The 24,470-nt window shown below is 39.8% G+C and overlaps 1 protein-coding gene across 2 annotated transcripts in view; it reads right to left on the bottom strand.

The window, feature by feature from the left end:
• The window catches only part of dusp8a (dual specificity phosphatase 8a), a 38,862-nt gene extending 20,940 nt beyond the window's left edge, over positions 1-17,922 (bottom strand). Inside the window, exons 1-3 of one of the 2 annotated variants that reach the window (XM_026919270.3) lie at positions 17,585-17,922; positions 10,862-11,221; positions 4,576-4,714 (exon numbers count right to left, since the gene is read on the bottom strand). In XM_026919270.3, coding sequence (XP_026775071.1) covers positions 4,576-4,714; positions 10,862-11,092 — 370 coding nt within the window. In that variant the 5' untranslated portion in view covers positions 11,093-11,221; positions 17,585-17,922. Of the gene's footprint in view, positions 1-4,575; positions 4,715-10,861; positions 11,222-14,385; positions 14,582-17,584 lie in introns of those variants that run through there. The other variant, XM_026919271.3, reaches the window with a different exon arrangement.
• Between the last annotated feature and the right edge of the window lie 6,548 nt (positions 17,923-24,470).

Raw genomic sequence — 24,470 nt, 5'->3', positions numbered from 1 at the left:
TCTGTTAACCATTAAGTGTGGGTGACATCAGGAGGATATGCTGTAATGCAGAAACATGTGAAACCCCGCTGCAGAGCGAACATGATGTGTGCATACAGTCAGAAACAGTAGCCATACAGCTCAGTATATGACAGTACTGCCAAGGCCTAGTTAATGTGATACACACAGTTAGGCACTCCAGCAAAGTCCAGCTCCTGCTGTCCAGGGACAAAAACACAGGCAGATGGTAACAGAGTGGTGGAGATTAAAAACAGTCAGTGCACATCTGTAGGATATAGACACCTTCACTTGCAGAGACACAAAGAACTACACACACACACACACACACACACACACACACACACACACACACACACACACACATACATAAACACACACAGGATCTCTATGGAAGGTCACACAGATTTAATTAAATTCCTTCTGAGCAAGGTGTGAAAGTGCAGGACTGTAATCTCCAGTGTGCACAGTGTGAATATGGATATGCATTCATATGTTTGTGTGTGTGTGTGTGTGTGTGTGTGTGTGTGTGTGTGTGTGTCTGTGTGCACGCGTGTGCATGTCCATTAATACTACGTTGTAAAAACAAAAAACAGAGCAACATGGGAGATACATTCCAACAGCAGCAGCAGCAGATTAAAAAATTTGCAGTTTTATCAGTTTAACTTAGGCAGGAAATAACATGCCAATTCCACTGGGGGCAGCAAGGACAAGTTCACATGCATTTTACCACAGCTAATTACCAGCCTTAGAGGAGAATTCAGCTACTCAGGCTTCACAAGGCCTCAACTGTAGCCAAAGTGCACAACTGGAAAATGTCAGTGCTGTCAAAAATATTATGCCAATGTTTATTCTGCAATTTATCACCTTCAAGTCAAAAGCAAAATGTAAACTGGGCAGAAGTCAAGTTACACTGCAATTAGATATATGTAACTGTTCTGCAATATTTAGAATGACTTTTGTGTAGCAATTAGCTACACAAAAGTCATTCTAAACCAAAATGTATTTTTAATTAATAGTTTTTACTTAAAATTAAACAGTTTCCTCAAACAAGTAGTTTTCATTTAGAACACAGGAGAAGGAGCAAGGAGCTTTGCCTATTTGGGAACTTATTTGAGAAAGAAAAGTTTGTAAAGCTCCCATGAAGGTGCTTGAGAAGATGCTTGCCATTTAAAAGAATTTAAATATAAATTATTCTTGATTTATTTAGAATTTTCAACTGTTCCTCCCTCATTTCCTTATCTCAGTTCAAGACATTGTGTTTTGACATGGGTGGAGTTTGACATGGCTTACAGTAGAAGAAGAAGTTTCAGCATTAGTGTATAAATGGCCTCCAATCTTATCTAAACAACCACTAGCAGAATAAAAGCAAGCCAGCAGCTCCCTGATATGGTGAATGTTTACCAGCTTGCTGCTTCTGATGAGCCTTTTTGTTTATTAGCTCTCATCATGCCTTCTCCAGTCATTATTACATTATTACTCCTACATGTATTCAGTGTGTGTCCAACAGAGATGCATAAGAGAGTCTGCATTTTAATCCTATTTCTTATGCATCTGTGTTGGACACACAAATATAAATCTGAATATATATAAATGATTCCATTTGAACAGATAATGTTCTTCGATTTGCATTTTCACCACTGAAGAGAGGAAAACAGATTCACCACCTCCTCTCTATCTTAATGTAGTAATGAAGATGATGACCAGTCCAGCAGGAGGTAGCTTCTCCCTAGACTCCACTCTACTCAGGATAATTCATCAGCTAACAAGCCTATGTGAACTATGGTGTTGGCAACAGAAGAAAGCAGAGAGACTGTGCTGTCCTCACACACTTGTGTGTGTTCTATGACGTAAGTTCATTCCAGCAGGTGTGTGTCTGGAGCTGTGGTGTAGATACAGGCCACAGTACCTGCCAAACTAGGGACAGCCAGCAGACATGGTGGGAGTCATGGCTGAACATTAACAAAGCAGTAACAAATTTGAGCAATAAAATCAAGAATTTGTGGCCTTTTGGTTCATAACAGCAAGAATCTCAACAGTCATGACCTATTCCTCGAGTGTTGATGAACAGCCCAGTCTGGAGGGCGAGACGGTGGCTAAAATCAACATGGCTGCCAGGAGGAGCTCTATGAGAACCAGGCGTGTTGTTTCCACATAATATTAATACAGAGCATACGCAAGCTCACAAACAGTGGACTGAACCCATTCCCTGGGATTACATCATCGTTCCTTTCAAGCTCACATCAAAGATGATCAAGAGGTGTTCATGATGCGTGCGGTCTTAACATGGCCCTAATGAAATCAGCATGCTCCCGCTGAGTCTAGCTTTTAACAGTGTTGAGAGGGTTGGCGGGCTTTGGAGCAGATAAACGGCCAATAACCAGGGCACATCCTGTTCAGTCCAGGCCAGGGGCTTCCCTTCTTATGAGCAAACCATCATATAAAACCAAGCCAGTTTAAAGTGGTTACCGGGCTGCCCTCCACTCCATACTCCCCCAAAAATGCCCACAGCTGTAGGCCAACTGAGTCTCCTATTAACTTCCATTGACCTCATTTTTTCCGGAGGTTTCCACAGCGCCCCGTCCTGCTGGCTCCCACTTCTGGAGATTATCTTTCTCTGTTGGCATGGAAACAGCGGCCATTGGAATGGAATAAGTGCAATTCCACTCTTTACTGTGTCTTACTGTAGACCAGAGACACACAGCATGGGAATAAAACAGGATAGAGAGTGAGAAAGAGCAGGCTTAGGGTATTAAGCATGGCAAATTAAGAATCGGCGAGTTTCAAGGGAGCTTTGTGAAAAGAAATGCATGTGAATCATTATGGTTGACTGACTTCCGAGACTTAATCCCCACACTGTGAACGACAGGGCAGGGGGCGTGCACACATAATCAAAGATTAATGCTGGAGCAGCTTTGCAATTTCCAAAATTTCTTCAAATCCTGAGTGAAACAGCTTTAGGTTACTTTTCAGTGTTGACATATTTGGAGCAGGGAGGTTTGGAGAAGGCAAAAGCCATTAAGCTTTAGAAAGAAAACTGCTGCCTATGAGGGGATAGGTTTCATACAGCTCAGTACATATGAAAATTCACGACTGTGACACAATACATTACCATATCACCCACAGCAGACATAATTATAGTAGAACATGGGTGCCCTTTTTCAGTCCTGGCAGGCCAGAATCCAGCACAGTTTAATGATTTGTTGATACTAAACATGGTAATTAACTGGTGAGTTGAATCAAGTATCATTGAGCAGGAAACTGCCCTTACAGCACTGTCCATCATTGGACAGTTTTGACTGGCAGAGATATACTGTGTGGCATGCAAGCTTGACTCTGAAAAATATTCAGTATGAATATGAGTATGTGTCTGTCTGCTCATTTCAAAGTTATAAACTTGGCCATCAGCTCTACTACCACTTTGCTAGCAAACTTATTTGACACTGAAGCAGATCATTAGCATAAGGTGGCAACTTTCTCAGATAACAAATAAATCACCATCAGTGTTATCAATCAGTGAACTACTTATGAGCCTGATTTCACTGCTATTGATAAATTGAACAAATTAACAAATGTCATTTGCATTATTAGAAGACTCTGTGCTGTTATGTTGGTAAAGGGAAGTACTAAATTCAAGGGGGAGGGGGGGCAATAATTATGACATATCTTTTTGTTAATTAAACTCTAATTAAAGGTGAGTTTTCTCTCATATTTTCAGTATGAGATTAAGCAAATTAATCACAAAGACATTTCTTCATAACACGTTTAAGTCCCCCCTCCCGTCACTAAGGGTGCCAATAATATTAAAGGCAACTACAAGTTCTCATTTACAGATAAACTGGTGCTGTTGTTATGGAGTTTTATTATGTCTAAACTGATAGTAACATAACAAATAATGCTATATGGAATGTTCAATAGATTACACTGCAGTTGCAGTTTTAGAATCTGTTTGATGAAATATAATTTTGTCAGATTCCAGTATAATTCTAACCAGAAATCTTTATTAGCTGTACTAGTCTGAAGCCTGTTTTTGGAGCCCTTTCCTTCTGCAGTGACTCCCTTTGACAAATAGAAGTACCAGGAGCAGGCCTCTGGGTAGGTGTGTATTCTTAGTGCTGACATCAGAAGTGTCATGTCATACTAGTGTTACTAGATGAACCACAGAAAGTTCAAAGGGTGAAAGCAAGGGCACTTCTTTCTATCAAATACATGTTAAGAATAATTACCAAGGCCTCAAATCAGTCACCAATGTGTGAAGGCTGTGTGTACAAGAACGGTAAGGGGAGGGTAGAGATGGACAGCCAAAGTGCAGAGAGCTACAGGAAGTGATAAAGAGAACTGAGTGAGAGCACTTGAGGACTTCATGTACAAAAAAAAAATAAATAAATAAAATGAAAGAGCAAGAGGAAGAGAAATATCAGAGTGTAAAAGGCTAGACTATACAAGATGATGCAAGTAGCACCCTCTGTTGGTAAAGTGGCTCCAAACTGTTGTCAATCAGGTAAATACAAACAGCTCAGGTACTGTTAAATAATAATAACAATAAAAAAAACAAAACCTGCATTGCCGCATCATTACCTGTAAGCAGGGACACTCTGTGGAATGTCCCATCCAGCTTGCTCAGGAGAATGTGGACAAAGCCATCTTTGGAAAGTTGACCAGCGTCCTTAGTGCTCTGATCGTACACCACCACCTCATGTCTCCTGCTCAGATCAACCTGCACACAGGTACACACACAAAGGGTATTAAAGAGAAGTGCCAAAAATTAAAACAGGAACAATTAAAAAAAAAACAGAAGCAAGGGCTGGAGAGAAGTAAAGCAACCTACATCTGCAGTACGATATATATTCATTGTTATTTGCTATCGCAATAGTGCTGCCAATGAGAGCTCTAACAATCCATAATATTACATTCTGTGTGAATGTAATATTATTAAATAAGGTTAGGTGAGTTCATCAAATAATAATACTAATAATTTTGGTTGAAATAATGAAAGCCAATATTTAAGCGTGACATCACAGGTTCATCAGTTAATTCTAATATACTGCATATATTCGATATACTATATATGTCCATATCATGCAGCCCTACTTTGAGGAATGGTAGTATGCAGTTTAAATATAGGTTCTAATGCTAATATTAAACATAAAGCTAATTAGAAGGCAAGGGAGTAGTGTAGGACTATTAAATCTGATTGCAGAGATGCAAGTATGGCAACTATGTAATATATGTCACGTGCACAATACACATTACATGTGCATGTGTCTGTGTGTGTGTATTGCTAGCACTAAGCTGTGTGTATGTGGCTGCACGCTAACCCGGCTGCCTCGATGTTGTCAGGCAGTTTTTAATCACGTGACCATCAAGCAGCGCTGCTGTAGAGTGACTCAGTATAATAAAGGCAGAGGAGAGGAGAGCAGAGGAGAGGAAAGGAACAGAGAGGAGAGAAGAGGAAGGCAGTGTGTAGAGGAATAATAATAATAATAATAATAATAATAATAATAATAACAATAGTAATAAATTTAAATTGCACCTTTATCAAGAGTGCTTTATAATTTTGGAAAAGAAACACACAAAACAAAATAATGATAAAGCACACAAACAAACAAACAGAATGGATTAGGACAAGAGGAAGGAAGAAAAACAGATGATGAATAAGCATGTCTAAACAAACACACACACACACACACACACACACACACACACACACACACACACATATATATATATATATATATATATATATATATATATATATATATATAAAAATATATAAATATTTGGCTTCAGCATAGCTGTAATAATCAAACGACATCCAGTTACGTCCACTAACAAATCACTGTAAGGGTGTGTCTGACTAGCAAATAAGAATGGAGTGTGTGCTTGTGCTTACGCAGCAGCCTTACTAGCTGCAGACTGGCAGAGTGCCCCCGGGTGACATCATCAGCCCAAGGTCATGCACAGGTGCCAGATTTCCAAGTTGCCCTTGCTTAACCACATAGCCTTGACTACAGATGGCATAATAAAGTACCATTTAAAACAACCTGGTTTACACTTCATATCTCTACTCACTGTGAACTATGTAAAGTAGAAATTATAAAATCTGTGGAACCGGTTTTGAAATTGAAATAATAATAATGGAGTGATATTAGAACACTTTGAGGCAGTGTGCTACACCTATTTGTCATCTCTTCACACTTCCACCCTCCACCCACCTCCCCGCTGGCTGAACAAGGTGTTCCACCTTAATTGGATGAGAGCTAAATCGGCTGGGTGACATCATCACCTGGGGGATTACAGTCTCTCTGTGTGGCTTGGCCTCCTGCCTGATCCAGGTTTACATAAGCAAATAGTTCTAAGTAAACCCTTACTGAAATGCTTATCTAAAAGTTATATCTAAAAATTTTGTCAAACCATAGAAAGAACAACCCCAGTGTTTCACATACTGAGAATTACTGTATTGCATATAATGACGTATCTTTATTTAATTTGGCCTTCACAGCGATTAACTAGCTCACTCCTTCCTTATGACACACCCCGTGATGACGCTTTCTCAAACAGAGCTGCCTATTGATATTAGTACAATTTGTTCATTATAAATCTCACCAATTCAACAGAATGCTAAGAAAATCCCTAAATTACGTTAGCTGGCAACTGCCGTCAAAAGATCATGATGTGAGGAGGTATCAGCTATGCTAACTCTCTTGCTCCTTCAGCACACAGGTCCAAAAAATGGCCTCACTCTGCAGGAGAGATGTGTGCATTATTCAGAGAGCCTCCCTGAAAACAAGCTCACATCACACAGGTCATGGCCTCTGGCTCTGCACTGCTATCAGCCCTGACCATCAGCCATGCAGCAAGATGCGGGAGTACAACACACACTGCTCATTGGTAACAGCACTACCATGGAGAAGCCACTAGCACAAACCTGGCACATACAACAAGCATATAAAAATATAAAGTGTTCTCAAGACGATCAGCCTCATCAGTAATTGTTGAATACTATACATTCTAAATCAATATCTATGCATCGATACTGGCTTCACAGATCAAGTAGGAGACCATAACATAGGTTAATGAGTAATGAACACATCAATGAATGTTCTCTCTACAAATATGATTCCAGTTCAGATTGTTCAGGTTCCGTGTGCATGTTAAGTGATAATGATTTTACAACAGCTAACAGCATGGAGCATGTGGGCAGCATGCTACTGGTAAGCTGCAGTAAGCAACAATTCAATTGGCTGTTTGTTTTTCCATGTAAAAACAACAAGGTCATTAATGTGATCTATTTTTATATTAAGATTGCGTCATTGCAATGACAGTTATACTAAAAGACAAATTTGACTTCCAAATATGAGACCGCTAGTGATAGGATAGCGACAGTATTAAGACACAAACTGTGCAATTTGCCTCTCACAGATCATGTTTGTTACAATTTAACTTGTTGACAGCCTCCATCTCCTCCCACTGCAATGTGCTCTGAGGACAGGTCAGCAAATCCTAACCAGCAAAACAGGTGTCAAACTTCATCTCAGAGGCAGAAACAGTAGTCGCTTATCACAGCTGGTAACATTGGACCTGAGTGTTTGCTTTAAAACATGATTTCTGGATTAAATTTGAAACCAAATTCTTGCATTGACTGATGACAAGAGGGGAATTTATTTTGCTTTTTCACCAAGTTCTGCAGCAGAGTTACTGCTGAATATCATGTTGTGATATTTAGATACCTACTCATTAGTCTCTTGTATCCATTCCTCAGCCAAAAGCCTTTTCCTTATATGCTATAGTCACTGTCTCCTTCAGGCCATCCTCTCAGTCTGTCCTCACCATGGGCAACCACTGAACCATCTGTCAATAGCAACTCAATGGAACATTTGGCAGCAGGGATTAGCATAAGCCTAGAAATGGCCTCGTTTGACACTGCATATAAAGTCCTATTATTGCCCTTTGCTACTTGCCTGGTCTAGCTACTGTACTCAACACTGACCCAGTTCAGAATCAGAATTTCTTTATTTGCTAAAATGTATAGATCATTTGACTTGCTAAATTAGTGTGAGAATATTTACCAGTATCCAAAAGTATACAACCCATACACACTAATGCCATATTGTCTTATAACATATACTGTAACTATAACTAGATAAAACAAAGAGTGATAAATTATCAAGTGTTAGCAGGGAATTGGACTATTGCACATTGTAATCTATTAAGCACCATAATGCAACACATTACGAAGAGACAAATGCAGAGTGAGTAAGCATATACCACATGAATACTAGGTCCAGTTGGTCAGTAATGCTTAGTAGTCATTTTATTGTAAGTTGTGGGGACAAAACATGGGGAATGTTGTTTTCAGTGAGTTTTGCTTGGCTCGTTGTGCTAAAACATCCCTGTGCGTACAGAGCTGTTCTGATGGCATGTAGTGGGAAATGATTCTCTTGAAAATTCTCTCTGAAAAGAGTTTCTGAAACGGGTGTTATCCTGGGTGTGTGGGACCAATGGTGATCTTCTCATGTCTCTTCCTAGCCCTGGTGTCATGCCAACAGAGGTTCAGTTACACCATTGAAAGTTTTCAAAGTGGATTGGCTGAGATGAACAGTTTTATGGTGACTCAGAAATGAGATGAGATATGACTGGTTGGGGGATTTTGAGCCTTCTTAAGAATAAGGTTTTTTTTAACAATAGTACTGATATTCTCCCATTGAGACTGTTGAAAAGGTTTTTTAAGGAATTGACAAGGTAGTCAGTTTGGCTCTCGAGAAAATCAAACCACATCTTGACTATTTTTGTGTGTTGAAATACAGGTGGTGTTCTGAGCACTAACGGGCAACCTCACTTCATTGCCAACGAGGCCTACAAGGGTTGTGTCATCTACGAAATAGATCAATTTGAAATTTCACTGATATACAGTGTGCATACAATAAGCAAGAGAAATAAGCATTAGAGCCTGAACATTCCAGATATTTGAGTACAAACATATGACTAAAGTTGTCTGAGTCCTCTAATGCAGGTGTTCTCAAACCCCACTTTGAGAAACACTAATCTAATGATTTGCCCATAGGCATGCTACAGCAGATCACTAAGAGAGCCAGTAATGAACTAATAATGAAGAAATAGCTGCTAGGCAAATTGGGAAATTCTTGCCACAGATGAAATCCAAAATGGACCAAGCACTGCGCCAAGAGGGGCTTCACCTCTATCTATGTGTAGATGAATCCATTAATGCCCTCTTTCACTTCCCTCCTTTATGCACCCTTACAACGAACTACAGTGGTGGCCTTTGCTTTGTTTTGCTTTCACATTAAGGCCACTGCCCCAGGCCCTGCCAGGAGTCTTGAGCAGTGCTTGCGTATAGGGGAGGCTTGATCAGGAGCCTGAGCTGACTGTACAGACACACTGCACGTGCCTAGCCTGCGCTTTGTCAGTGGCCACACAAAAGAGGATGATGTCATGCTTAGCCAATAACAAAGAGTCTCTAGTGTCCACCCGGTCCTGCCTCTCCCGCTACACCCGGTTTGCTCCATCTTTATCCAGACTATGCATTAATCACAGGCATTATCTTTTTTACTGACGGACATAATACAGGAGCAGGGCTACATTGACTTGTTATATTAATGGAAGTTCTATCAGCAGATCTGGTCCAAAGACACAGTTTTCTCCCCTTTGGGAACCAAATGGCAAACAAAATTCCAGTGGCAGCACATTACAATCATGCACCAAACCAGATCCCTGATCCAAATCATGTTATGTTTAAAATATGACAGCTCACAACCTGAAGATGATGTGAAAGTGGTATTATAATTTTAGCACTGAATAATGAGTGAGGAATAAATTTGGTCCAATCCACCCAGCATGTTAAAATCCAACTATTCTACAGATCCATTGTTTTTCCAGTCTCTGAAATCTCTGGTAAGGTATCTGTCTGCGTCAGTGATGAGATGGAGCAAGAGGAACCACAAAAAGTATATGAGAATACCAGAGAAGCATGAGGTAGACTGCATGCATGGCAGCTCAGGCATTCATGCCTGAAATTCAATATGAGGAACCAGAAAAATTAGTTTTATGGACTGCCAATCAAACAGACATGTCACATCTGCAGCTTCTTAAGGTCTGGGTCATACAGGCTCACATACCACATAAATATCCATGGATGAGACCAGTGGATGTTACTATGCATATTAATCCCTGGAGGAAAAGATTTTCATATCATACTCTTAATTGCATGATTAACAGATCTATTTACATTTGTGGTGGAGAAAGTTCATTACATCATATACACAGTTATAGTTTGGGCAGTCTGTTTGATGTGCTTCACTTGGGTTTCCCCACCTACTTCTTTCAGTTTCCCCACGTGCCTAAAAATAAGTCATGCTAGTTTGCTGAGATGGAAAAAATGATGTCATGTTCAATGCAGATGTCATGGAAAGTGCAAGCATCCAATTTCTGCATCACTGATAAGCAATAAACTTACAGTGGTCTTCCAAGTATAGTGTGCTTAGAAGATCAAGTGCAGCCTCTAGTCAGATGACTAGTCCTCTCATCACCTCTCCTTCCACATCTCAAACTGCTTGTTGAGTATTACACTTAATTAACCAAACTTCTCACAAGAGGCAGTGTCAAATACTGTATGTGCATAAGAATTTGGCCATGTCCCACTGCAAGTGGGTGTCACAATGGTGGCTCTTTAATGGCTGTTCACAAGTAAATGTTAACTCAATGTAATATTGTAAAGTGAAAAAGTCAATTAGTTCATAAAATGAAACTGTAAATGCACTTTTCAAAAAGAATGAATGCTTTTGTAATAAAACCTATTTGACCAAAACTCCCTGAACTTCTCAAATTTAGAGGCATTGCAGTGTACCTTGACCTTGCCGTTGGGCTGCAGGAGCTCCGTGATAGAAACCTTGTCCTGCTGCAGTCTCCTCTTGACAAGTTTGGAGCAGCAGACATTGACAGCTCCATGCACGTGTGAAGCATTGTACTCGGAGAAGGTGCGGCTGTCGATGACAAGCAGGCGGCCGGCCCCACGCTGCAGAAGCCCTGCCAGGCGCTTAATGTCCATAGCACTGCGACGGCCCTTCTCCCCCGCCATGAAGGAGCCACTCCAGATAGGGCTCACTCACCCAGAGGAGGACCACAGCACTGGTGCACGCTAGGTAGGGGCTGAAAGGGTCAGATCAGCCAAGTAGTTTCAAGACAGACCTCACGACTGCCATGTTTCCTGAGGAGAGAGAAGAAAAATTTTAATAAGCAAAACAAAACAAGACATTAGCAATGCTACATGCACTACTGATTACTGGTTCCACGAGTGGAACACTTGTGCTCGTCATCAGACCACACTGACAACATTGTCATCATTAGGCATGCACTGTAATGCAAGAGTACTCAACAAGTCAGAGATTTTATCCTATAGCGCTGTCAGTTTGACGCTTGCTGTCAGATTTAGAATAGCTTTTGTTCACTCATGAAACAGGAACTAGGCCGAGGTGGCCTAAATTAAGCTCAGAGAATTTTAAAGCTGATGAGCATGCTGTGCTTTTACATTAACAGGTTCACCAGCTTCTCCATGTGCCTCCACTCATTTCATCTCTCCCATACTAATGTTAATCCTTAATACGGCAGCAGTCCTTGCATAGAAACTAGACAAGAGTAACTACAAATAATGCACACTCAGACACACACTATTGGGATGCGTATAAAATGTTATAGATTTATCAAGTACAAACCACCGCAGATAAAGTTTTTTATCACAGTCTTTTATTAGGATGTAACATAACATCACTTTGTTTACCACTGGACCTCACTGTTTGCCAGTGGACATCTGACAATGACATACACTGGTGAGCCACACATTTTACGTCTAGGGTTATGTCTGGGCTACATGACGATATAATATCAGCAGTGCAATATATTAAAATTACGATACCCACAATACTCAGAAATGTGTATCATAAGATGTCAAACATTTAAAACATTATTGTTAGACATTATATGCTTTTTGTTGGCACTAGAAAAAAGCAAAACCACCTTAAAATAAAGTGAACTGAACAATTAGCCTCTAATGAAAAACTAAATAATCCCAGCAGCCTGTAGATCACAGCCAGGCTAATGACCATTTACCAAATCAGGCTAGTTAAAACCCACAAGATGTCACCAACTCAGAAGAAATTCTGTAATGCTAAATAGGTCGGTTAAAAAATGATCATAATTCACTGATGAGCCAATGCCAACAGTGGTACCAATCTTGGCCAGACTTGACAGAACTGTCAAATGTGGCTAGCTAAATCACTTACATACATTTTGAGTCTCACAGCTCACACACTCAAAATATATATGTTGATTTGCTCTATGTAAAGCGAGCATCTCACAAGACCTAACCAATTGGCTGTAGTAGTCTTCATGCAAACCCACCACTTGTCTGCGGTCATGCTGTCTGATCATTTCACCAAGTATAATCATGTTTGGCTTTCCTGGAGGATCCGCCAGCACTCTGCCCACTCGTCATGACGCCACTTCACTCCACTGAGCCATCCAGATAGAGGGGAACACAAGTGCACTTACGTCTAGCAGTGTAATATGAGTGATCCTGTCCAATTCCCAAGAAAGATGGTAAAAGGTAATCTCTAATTCATTAGGTGGCTATTATTCAGAAATATCTGAGTAGAATAAGCACAAATATAAGATACGACCCCTGTATCTTATATTTGTGCTTGTGTTTTTGGGGGGGGGCTAATATATGCGGCAGAGCAAAGCTAGATTAGTACTAGATTAGAACTAGATGAAGGTTCGCTTGCAATCGCTCAGGTGGAGTAAATTTAATTTCTGAAATTAGCAAATGGCCAACTCTGATTGGTACTTTAGTAGACCTGATGTCACCTCTATCAAATATATTCCCGCCCAACTCAAATGGCCAAAAGAAAACATTAGGTAAGAGAAAACCAGAAAAAAACCCAACATTGTTTTTTTTTGGTAGGTCATGGTAAACCCATCATGCAACACCGATAACTAACAGTACCAAGAAAATTTTGAAAATATGCATCCAGGGGATTTAAGGAATACTTAGGGTCTTGCCATCGAACTGTAGGGAGTTAAATTACACCTTCAATAAAAACACAGATATCCAGTGAAATCATACAGGCCTCACATTACTGCTACTGCTGAATGAAGGGGGACTTTCCGCCTGCCTGCCAACCAATGTGGCCTTCAATCAGAAAGAGCACTTGCCTGCCATGTTGCTCTCATTTCTTGTCTAACACACCAGTCATGAAAAATACATGCCCTTGGCTAGTTCTGTCCTTCTCTCCCTTCCAAACAGAGACTTAAACACAGGTAGAGAGAAAGTGGAAAGAGGTAAACTTTCATGGCATCAGGCAGAAATTTCACACACACATGCTTACACGTGCATACACGCACACACATACACACGAGTACAGACACTAAAGGCTGACTGGAACTAAAATAATCACAAACAATTACCGCTGGTTTCTTCACACTTTAAAAATTTCCCCAAGGGAGCAAAACATAGCTCCTGAATCACTGTACAGCAGATCAGTGTGTGTTTTTGAGCTTCATCGAGCAGCAGGACAAGGAAGGCATGTCTGACAAAAAACAAGCACTTCAGTGCAATTGAGCTGCTGGCTAAGCAAAAGCTATGGACAAGATGAAGAGCTTTGCATCCAGATCAGCATCATAGCAGTCCATCGTGCAAAACACAAACATTCTCTCTCTCTCTCCCCCCGCAGAGTGTATGATGGGATGGTGCAACAAGAATATCTGTAGTGCCATGCAGAGTGTGACAGAGTGGAAAAGAGAAAAGATTGCTTCGATAAATCAATGCCGCATAGAGACAGCACACACAAGTATAAAATTATGCAGCTACAAAGATGTCCACACTATTGCAAAACACCCATAAGCGCAGTAGGAATTAACAAATGCCAAAAATAGATAGATAGATCATAGATAAATAGATAAATAAATAGACAGACCATTATCACAAAGCTACAAGTAGGAAGAGTTTCCTTTTTAATATCAACTCCATTACCTTTAAACCTTTATATAGATGTGTGTAGCCCTTAATAATTATTCTCCATATCCTACTCCTAAAAGCACAGCATAGTAACTTCTGCTTCAGATCACTGTAAACAAGTGCCATGCTAAAAGCCCTGTCTCCTCTCTCCTGATCTGCAGCACACAGAACTGCCTAGTAACCAGACTCACAAAAACAGCATCAATATGGATGCACACGCTGCGCCACTCACATCGATCAGCCATCTGCTGCGTCTGATTCAAACAAATCAGCCACATACACATACACAGAGATCAATTCTTCAGACAAACTGCAATATTTACTCATAAAAGACAAGCCATCAGGAGAGGAAATCGCACCAGCCTTCCTCTCGTCATCACACGGATGATGTGCATCCTCGCTCCAGCCTATAGTCCATTCTGGCACGGCTGGGCTTTCCGTTCATTGGATCAATGCGTAGACGAGCACACCTGCAGTGTTTTTGTGTGGGTGCCCGTGAACACACTCTGGAGCCAGCGGGATGTGAAGGAGCTGCCACTGCATGCGTCTAATGGCGCTGCCTCTGCTTGACAACACAGCCGGTGTTAGGAGGAAAAAGAGTGGGGGGGGCTCAGCTCTAGGCAGGGCTGTGCACTGCAGTTCAGGATGTGAGAGAGGAGGAATAGAGATGTGTTCTCTCGCATACAACTCATGGACTGCATTTTTAACCAGACACACACTAACAAACAAGGATGAACTTCATTATCTGGCATCATCAGAGTCACATCTGCTAGCTTCAACTGCTGGCCAAGAAATAACTTGTAATGTTCATAGCATCAGTGCTGCTGCTGAAAGACTTGGGTAAAAACTGGTGCAGATGCTGAGATACCGATTGGCTGAGACTTCCCCATTGCTATGGCAACAGAGCGAACTCAAAACAGTGACTGGGCACGGAGCAAGGGTGCAGCTTACTCTGGCATCACAAAAAGCAACAAAGCACCCAGAGCAGCTGTTTTATTGATCATTTGGAATTTACTGATATTTATGAATACTTTGCCTCTGCCAAGGTTTACAGTAGAACACACTAATCACATCCTGAGCCCTGAGCACAAAGAAACAGAAACAAAGAAGAACTCTTGCAGTGTTTGCAAAAAAAAACACACCATTTGGAGATGGTCTGCGTTTAAATCATTAGCAGTTGGTTCACGTGATGACAAATTGCACACATCAGAGAATGAGAGCAAATGTTAATATAAACATTGCGGTAAGGTTCCTAATGAAGCACACTACATCAATTATTAGACTTACTATGCCTTTTGTGATTCTTACGCCAGACATACATGTTTTTAATGGTCATTAGTACAGCTCAATGAGAAATGCATGTCTCTGTTAATAATTAAAGCAGTGATAAATCATGCTACAAAGCTGCTTATATTACGATGAATGCAACTGCAAGTCACTCAGGTTTGTCAGAAACTTTAGACCTGATGTTAGAGAGGAATTTCAAATGATGCTCTCCTACCGTACAATGAGATAGATAGATAGATAGATAGATAGATAGATAGATAGAGCATTTGGTGACAACCAGATTAATCATCTCTGTAGTTCTTTGTGGACAAACTATCATTTGTTTAATGAACAGTCAGCAATCGCTATACATGCTATACAGAATGCTATACATTTCTTACCTGCGTTGCTACTACTGACTCCAAGCACCACAGCACCATGCTTTCTGAATGTAAATCTTAAACCAGGAAACTAAACTTTGCCCAAATACAGGCAAAGATCACGCAACTAATCTAAAAATGGAAAATACAAACAACAGGCCCATTAGCTCACACTAAAAAACCCACATCAAAAATTAGTAACAGCAGGATTTTACATTGCATGGTGTGTGACCAGTTACACTGACACACTCTGCCATATCATACCAGGTAATATCACAATCACAATCTTATACCTTGTTCACACACACACAATTTTATTCCAGCTGTCCAATAACATACTAGAATCCCACACATGAATATTACTGCCATTTAACGTTTTATGTCTCCATATATACCTAAAGACACACAGCTTTGTTTTCTCACTGAGAAATATAAAGTCTAGTTTGAAAATGTTTCCCCCTGAAGCAAAGTGAAAACAATATATTCCCACAGGCCAAGCTGATTAAAACGAACATCAAGTGTAATAAAGTATAGGGGAATATGAACATGGTAATGCAGCCCACAAATTTAACCACTTATGACTAAAAGGACAGAAGACCAAACACCATAATGACTATTATATAACATTATATTAGATTACAGAAGTAGGTGACCCAGGAAAAAAGCTGTATTGGCAAATAGCACAGAGTTTACAATCAAGGCTTCCTCACAGTCATGGGCTGAGGTGTGCAAATAGATAGAGACTACACAGGCCTATTATTTTGACACACTTTTTTAGTAAGGTAGTAGGGTATGCAGTTCAGGATGTAACCAGCTTGTAGGAAGCTGCTGTGGAGGACATCCTTTCGTATACATATACTTAGGATCCAATTTATGCGATACCATGTAAACCTTTCTATGCACAATGAACACAATCTATCAGGTTCATCTACCAATAGGTGCACTGAATAGGGCTACAATCACGGACTAGGAAACCTTTCACTGTTCACAATTTGTCAACCTCATTCATCTATGGAAAGTATGCATGCGGTGAAGCATGAGGAGTGAAGGGTGACAAAAACATTCACTTGAAGGATCGGTTTTTGTCACCGATCACTCCTCATGCATGATCACAAACCCACAAGAGACTGGCTGACCGTTTTGCCGAGAACCTTTGTACCATCAGAATGAAGGATTTCTCCTTTCCTGTATCCTGACACTCCAACAGCAATGGACATAACATTCATAACATCTCTGTTTACACTGATAATTGCTGTTATGAAGTGAGAAATGAAGTGGGGAGACATACCCTATGGGATGTCATCTACACTCTCTGAACTCTGGAACCTTATTTGAATGAAGAAATGTTCTGACAACAGCAGTTACCTCATTTTGAACATCTACTGGCTTCACCTCCTACAGCTTTAGAAGCACAGCTTGCACAGCTGATGAGTATATTACACTCTTATAATTAGATTTAACATTATTATAAATTATAGCTTTTTAATTTATATTGTATTGCATGGTGTTAATAAGTGCACATTATATGGTATTGTATGGTATGAATAAATGTATATTATATTGCATTGTAGGGTATGAATAAATGTGTTGATAGGGTGTGATTATGTGCATCCCTATGCAGCCAGAGCAGAATTTGACAGCTGCTACTGATGGATGGTAATGAACATACCAACAACAGAAAAGGAAAAGAGCAACTCACCACTAAGACGCAAAAAAAAAAAAAAAAAAAACGGTCAATTTGTCATGCTTAGTCGTGATTCCTCATCCATTTCCATTTCCCCCACCACACACAGCGCATTTAGATGGCGCTCGCATTAACAGCCCCGATGGAAACAGCGCGAGCCCGTCCTCAGCTAATTGTTATGATATGCCGCATGCGCATTTGAGCATTCAGACGCGTTGTTATACATACCGTACAGTCCCCGGTCTCCCCAAAAGCACCTTATTCTGCTCAGCTCGTCTCCATACGACCCTGAAGCCGCTCGCCATTAACACGCAGTGTTTACTGATCCAGCCAGCTCGTGGACGAGCTCACACACTAGTGTCACTGAGCACTGAGCATGCGGACAAAAAAAACAACAACAACACAACCGACTCCTGCAGTGCATTTCATTCTCCTGCGACTATGACTAGTCACTGGTCAGGTAAAGAGTCATCTGTAAATTATAATCTATTAGCCATTCGGGTTTAAAAAAAGAAAAAAAAAGAAAAAAAACCACACGCACACACACACACGCACACACGCGGAAGGTGCACTTTGGCACTAAAAATTAACTAAGGATGAGGTCATGGTTCAGGAGGGGGAAAAATGTAGCTGACGTCACTCTCAGCCAATAGGAAGCCAAGGCTCAGGTTTAGTTGACGTCAGCGCGTGATCGGTAGATTAAAGGGCCACAGGGATTTAAAAGAGCAGCGCGGCGGAAAGCCGGGAGCTCTCCTGTAGGTCACACAGTGCACATGGACGCTCAGAGCCTCACAAGAAGCCATATCATTCAATACTCATTACACTGACTACATCAGCACGTATTGCACAATAGCGCGGATTGAAAATGCGTCGTAAATTATAGTCTTTATATTTTATTCCGACAATATAAACTGTGCAATGGCGGAAATGAAAGTCAGACAGTGCCATCATGAGGTGAACTGGAGAAAAAAAACAAAACCAAGAATGCATGATATAGGCGTGGTTAAGGAAAAAAGATTCAGCCTGATTGGCCAGTTTTTTAATAACTGCCCGTCACTCACAAGCTTTTCAAAATAACAGTCAGCAGTAATAATATTGGGAAGAATGGAGAAAAAAAGATTCATAAAAAGGTCCACATCAAGGAGTAATCTCAGTACACTCTTGAAAGTGTTTGATGAATTTGTCAGCTTTATTTTCATTTTATGACATGTTTTTGTGTCATGCTGCTTTGTTATTCTGCAGCGGTGCTCCATTTTACTAGGCCTAGGTCTGTTCAGATTAATACTCCAGTGCAAAATATTTCAAGAAAATAATACCATCAAAATAACATTTTATAATTACAGTAATTGGAAAACATATAATTTATAATTTAGGGGGCATGGTGGCTTAGTGGTTAGCATGTTTGCCTCACACCTCCAGGGTTGGGGGTTTGAACCCTGCCTCTGCCCTGTGTGCACAGAGTTTGCGTGTTCTCCTCGTGCTTCAGAGGTTTCCTACAGGTAATCCGGTTTCCTCCCCCAGTCTAAAGATATGCGTTGTAGGCTGATTGGCATTTCCAAATTGTCCGATGGGTTGGCACCCTGTCCAGGATATCCCCTGTCTTGTTCCCTGGGATAGGCTCCAGGCTCCCCTGTGACCCTGTGTAGGATAAGCAATATGGAAAATGGATGGATAGGTAATTTAGCAACAGCATAATTTTTTACAAATGGATGAATATTATCGATGTAGTATATTAATGGTTTTATATTCTATACATGATGTGTCACAGAGAACCATCTAATTTTCATGACTTTTTGAATAACTAGAGAGACATGACATGCCATTTGTTTTGGATTAAAGTTAATAAATGTATGGAAAATCACCGTTTAAAATATCAGCTACAAGAATTGTATCAGAAATTAGAAACTTTGGACATTAAAACCACCTGGAAGAAAAAAATGGTATACTTTATAGTTCTTCCATCATGTAAGATTTTGATTCTTCACTCAGTGAACTGTTGATGATAAACAGTGGTAATTTATTAATCTATAGAAGCCCCAGTACCCTGCACCCTTGAGTTTACATGTACACAATGGTACACAAGCATGCTGACTTTCATGACAAAGGGATGGAGACAGGCAAGCTGTAGATCGGCATGGGAAAAATAAATTCGTAAATATAACAAAATCACCAGTCTCTGAGTAAAAATTATGTTTCAGATAATGCCATCCCTTGGACAACATGATCAACGTGATAAAACTCACAGCTAGTTTTTAAAGATGTAACCAGACATAGCACAGGCTTAACTTGAATCCATATCCCCACTGGCTTACTAATGCTGGCTTTGCCCTCTATAACATCCTGAAGGGCTTTTTAGATTGTAAACAGCATCTCTGTGTATTAGTTAGTTTCCTATGTCTGTTATAGATTTTGTTGTGTAAGGTATGTAAGAAAACCACAGATATAACATAAGAACTGCTATATACCTGTGCAATATTGTAATATATTTTAAATGTGATAATTCAGTTCTACTGCAAACATTCGGTAAAAATTAAGTGATCATTTTCCAATTTATACTAATACATCGAAAGTTCAAAACATATCAAGCAGGATGATAATGACTAGTTAAAGTGGCTTATGTATAATAAGCATGGTTGTTTTGATACCTGAGGTTTTTGTGTTTATAGTAAACCCACTGGGCAGACAGAGGAGGGAAGCTGGTCTTTAATAGAGGCTAATGAGTTTTCAGAGCTGATGCACTTTCACGCAAAAAAAAAAAAAAAAAAAAAAAAGCTAGTGGTACCATCATTCATATCTGCATATCTGTGATATGGAAGACTGACGAGCTGAAAGAGGCTGCATCAAGCCAAGCAATGTTGTGACATAAATACTGCCTGTGTTGTGTATCCATGGTCTAAATGTAATTAGAGCATTTTGCAGACTGTAAACAGCCCTCAATCAGAGGACTGCAATGACTGCTCAGGGATTCTGTGGCCCATGTGAACAGTGAGACGTTTATAAAAGAGCTGTTGTCATAATTATACTGACAGGGGTTTGCAGTACAGAGCTATAAAGATCGTCAGCAGTGAAGTGGCTGTGGGTTAGGATACGTGATTCATGGGTTAATATTGCTACTTGAATACAATGCAACTTAATCAACTGAGTCATCAACATGAGAGTGGCTGATGCTGAAAAAATCTCATAGCACCAGCTAACCTGAGGTTACCTCAGTGATGGTGTGTCCAGATGTATTGCATTATTTCAATCTAAACCAAACAGACCAGCTGAAAGTGAATTTCATGTGATAGTACACAAGGCCTGAACGGAATATCCTCAGCAGCTGCTGTGTGAGTTGTTGTTGTTGTTGTTGTTGTTGTTACATGCACTCTGAAATTTGCTCGTCTTTGTTGAAATCTGTCACATCTTTATTAAATCATGGAAGAGTTTTTCAATTTTATCTGTATAGCCCAGTGGATATTGTTGCAGATTAATCTTTACAGAAATCCAGATGGAATGCAATTTCATTCGAAGCAAAGACAGATTATATGGGGAGAGAGGCTCCTTAAAAGTGGAGTGAAACTGCGCCACCATGTGGCATGTGGCATGGACATAATATCTGTGCCCCATGCAGCGCGAGCGTGTCGCAGCCCAGACTGCCACTAACAATCAGGACATCAGCTATAGTTAAGGATAAATCTGAATGATTAAGGTCACGCGCGTGAATGTCCTGTGTCTTTGCCCACTACAGCTATAAAAAGGCTATTCTTATTAAGACACTTTATTCAATTATTCTTTCATTCATTCATCCACTATACAGGAAGAGATTTATCCTAGGCAGGGTCGCGGTGGATCCGGATCCAATCCGAGCACGAGCTCTGTGTCCTTATGCTTTTATTTTATCTGAAGAAACAATCCGAGTCCCTGGGCCAGATTACACGCACGTGATCCCGGAAAGAGCTGTTCATACTATTAACTTTAATGAGGGTCGGGATCCACTATCAGATCTTGTTTATTATGCTGAGGTCTAACTGGCCAAACTGGGGGCATATGCAACTTAAGAAGAATAGCAAGAAAAAAAAAACATACTGTAGGAATAAATAAGAGTAAATTTGCATAGGTTTTTGAGTGTGTCAAAAATATACTCTATAATTTTTTCTGTTTCAAAATATGCTATATAATTACTAAATACATAAGAGCAGTAGGTCAGTACTTGTCTTGGGTTCATTTTCTGATAATATTTTATTTTTTTTTAATCTCAGGTTATTTATCATAACAGCTGTTCTAATGTAAACTATTACACAATCTACAAGCACCTGTTTCCAGATCAGTTTAAGGTCATAGTAAGCTTTTAACTGGCTTTTGTACACCGCCATGGAAATATAATAGTTTTGAAAGCTGGACGTCTGAATATAAAAGTGAGATTATCCAGATGGATACCTAAAGATAAAATTTGTCATTTCATATTTAATATTTCAGATCAATTTTTACTCTCTTCAAAACAACTCTTACTAAATATTCTGATGGTGTTAGCTTTTCTAACGCTAAACTGCAAAAAAGAAAAAAACTGGAAAAAAAAAAAACTTTTTATGAATATGAATAATTCTCTGTAATGCCAGACTGTCTGTGTACATGTTTTGTGTGTATTTTATGTTAGGCTATTGAACAGAACTTTAGAGGAAGTTGTTCCTGCTGTTAAACAGATAAGCTGAACAGTTCACTCAGCATGATGGGTTTCTTGTTTAACTCCAGATATTGAGTTGGCTATTAATAAAGAGTTCATTCAGCACTGATTAATTTGGGAGATTTTTATTGTGCACAGACAACAAATGACATTAAAATGGTGAAATGTCAAGCTGCAAATGATGATAGCAAGTTAGTTAGAAAAAATATGTATAGCCTACTTATAAAAGTATAGATGTCAATAAACACGGTTAGATTCTGTTACCTTCCTGTCAAACGTATTTATTTTCGCTCATTATTATAAGATATAAGATATAAGATATAAGACAAATGTGCAGATACTTCCACAAACAAGCAGTTATAAACCGTTGCTTACTGATAAATATCAAAATTAAAACATTATGACCCTGTGCAGATCTAGTACTAAAGAAGAACACAAATTAAAAAAAAAAAAAAACTTGGAAGTGTTTTTTTTTTTATTATTATTATGGACTGTGCTTTATTAATTCATTCACCTTTGAAGCACAAGGTTTATCCACAAAACCAGTGCATTTTTTGCATCGGAGAGCTTTCAGTGATAACCAGAGGATTACTGAGCATGCCCTTCTGCATGCATTCATGCCTCTAAAGGCTTCTGCTCATGCTTCAGTATTTGACTCTTTGGGAGTGAGAACAGGTTGCCAGTTATGCACATTTCTCCTGAAGGCCAATCTGAGCTCGAGGTGGAGAGACCTTACAGTCATCACACTCAGGTTTAACAGCACATGTGAAGCTTCAGCCGTCACTAGGATTCACCAAGCACCATGAGATGCCATTCATTAAGGAAAAAGCTCCAAACAGCTCTCCTGAGCCTGTCTCTGTAACAGGTAGGTGCTTTTCTTTAGCAAAGATTTCTGGTTAGTCCATGAGATGCTAATGTCATGGTAGACGTTATGGGCTGCTTTTGTCGTGTAGACCTGGCAACCCTGGGGTCAGTAATACTGTAATGTGCTGAAGTCAGGGAACACACTTTTGTTTGGTCATTTAATACTTCTTGTTGATTATTCAGTGGCAAACAATAATGACGGGAAAATATATTCATCCACTTTCAATCAAACAGCCATGCAGCCATTCCTCAACTGCACCCATTCCACCAGGTACAACTCTAGGGTAGGCTGGAACTGAATAAAAGCATAGATTATTATTTACATATTTCCATATATGCTTTATTATATATAAGCTTATCATAGACACATCCATACAATAATGACCAATGCCAGAGTGGCAAATCGGGAGAACCAGAAGAGGATGGATTCCTCGTTTCAGTGTTTTAACATCTATATTTAAATTTTCAGCATATATTATTTAGCATTAATATTTAAATATATATATAATTAACATTTTTTGAGGGCCCATGGCTTCTGGGGCCCCAAGGCAGTTGCCTACCTTTGCCTAGTCCTAAGTCCACCCCTACACACACACACATACACACACACAGGTAGCCTATCGATCACACCCCTGCCCTCCATACAAGAGACAATGAGACAATGACGGTGGCCCTCTGAGATCCCTAACTGGTCAATTGATTCCAGGCTGGTCACATGACAAATATACATGTTTACAGTTAGACCAGAGAGCCCTCTTAGCCTTTTATCAATATGGCCAGCAAAAAAGAAAATAAAAGGGGAAGTGGAAAAAATCCAGGTTAAAGAAGAGAAAGGCATTAGAGGAAGACACAATTTAATGCACCAGATTTACAGACTTGTCTGCGGCAGCAACAAGCCCAGATGATAGAGATGCAGCTGCTGAGACAAGTATCTATGGCGTGCACATTGTAGCACTGCATAAATGCTACTCATCAACCCAGTGCAAATAATATAAATGATTACAAATTACAAGGTCATTCAACAGAAATCATGTCATAAAGGTTGCAGTGCTTAAAAAGATTATTAAAATATTAGGCACAGCTCCAAGAGTCTCCATGTACATTCACTCAGTTGACTAGATTAAAAAAACACATTTCCCTTATGATTTCTTTTTTTAAAATCACACTTCATAGCCTCTCTACATATGTAAAACAAGTTGTCACGTAACCAATTTTCAATCATTTGAGAAACCATTTGTAATACAAAGCAGTCTATAGTCCATACTTGCTCATTATGTTTCTTAATTAATTTTAAATAGTTTTAAATACGGCATCTGCCTGCCAATTGGGAAGCCGTTTTACAAAATCCTCCATTTTAACCAGAATGTCACTGGTGTCACAGTCACTGGTGTTACACCATATGGAAAACTAATTAATATGGAAATTTGATCTTTGTCAATATTTAAGTCTGTTAGACAGAGTGCAGCAGAGAGGAAGAAGCTGTATAGGCAGCGTAGAGATGCAGATTCAGAATGCAGGGTTGCTTACTTGGCAAAAAAAAGCAAGAGGCATACAGGGGAGTCATTGAACAGAACAAAAGAAAACTAATGG

This window comes from Pangasianodon hypophthalmus, chromosome 9, assembly GCF_027358585.1.
Source record: "Pangasianodon hypophthalmus isolate fPanHyp1 chromosome 9, fPanHyp1.pri, whole genome shotgun sequence".
Lineage (NCBI taxonomy): Eukaryota > Metazoa > Chordata > Actinopteri > Siluriformes > Pangasiidae > Pangasianodon > Pangasianodon hypophthalmus.
Note: the sequence above shows the minus strand (reverse complement) of the source record. Positions and strands in the feature narration are given on the sequence as shown.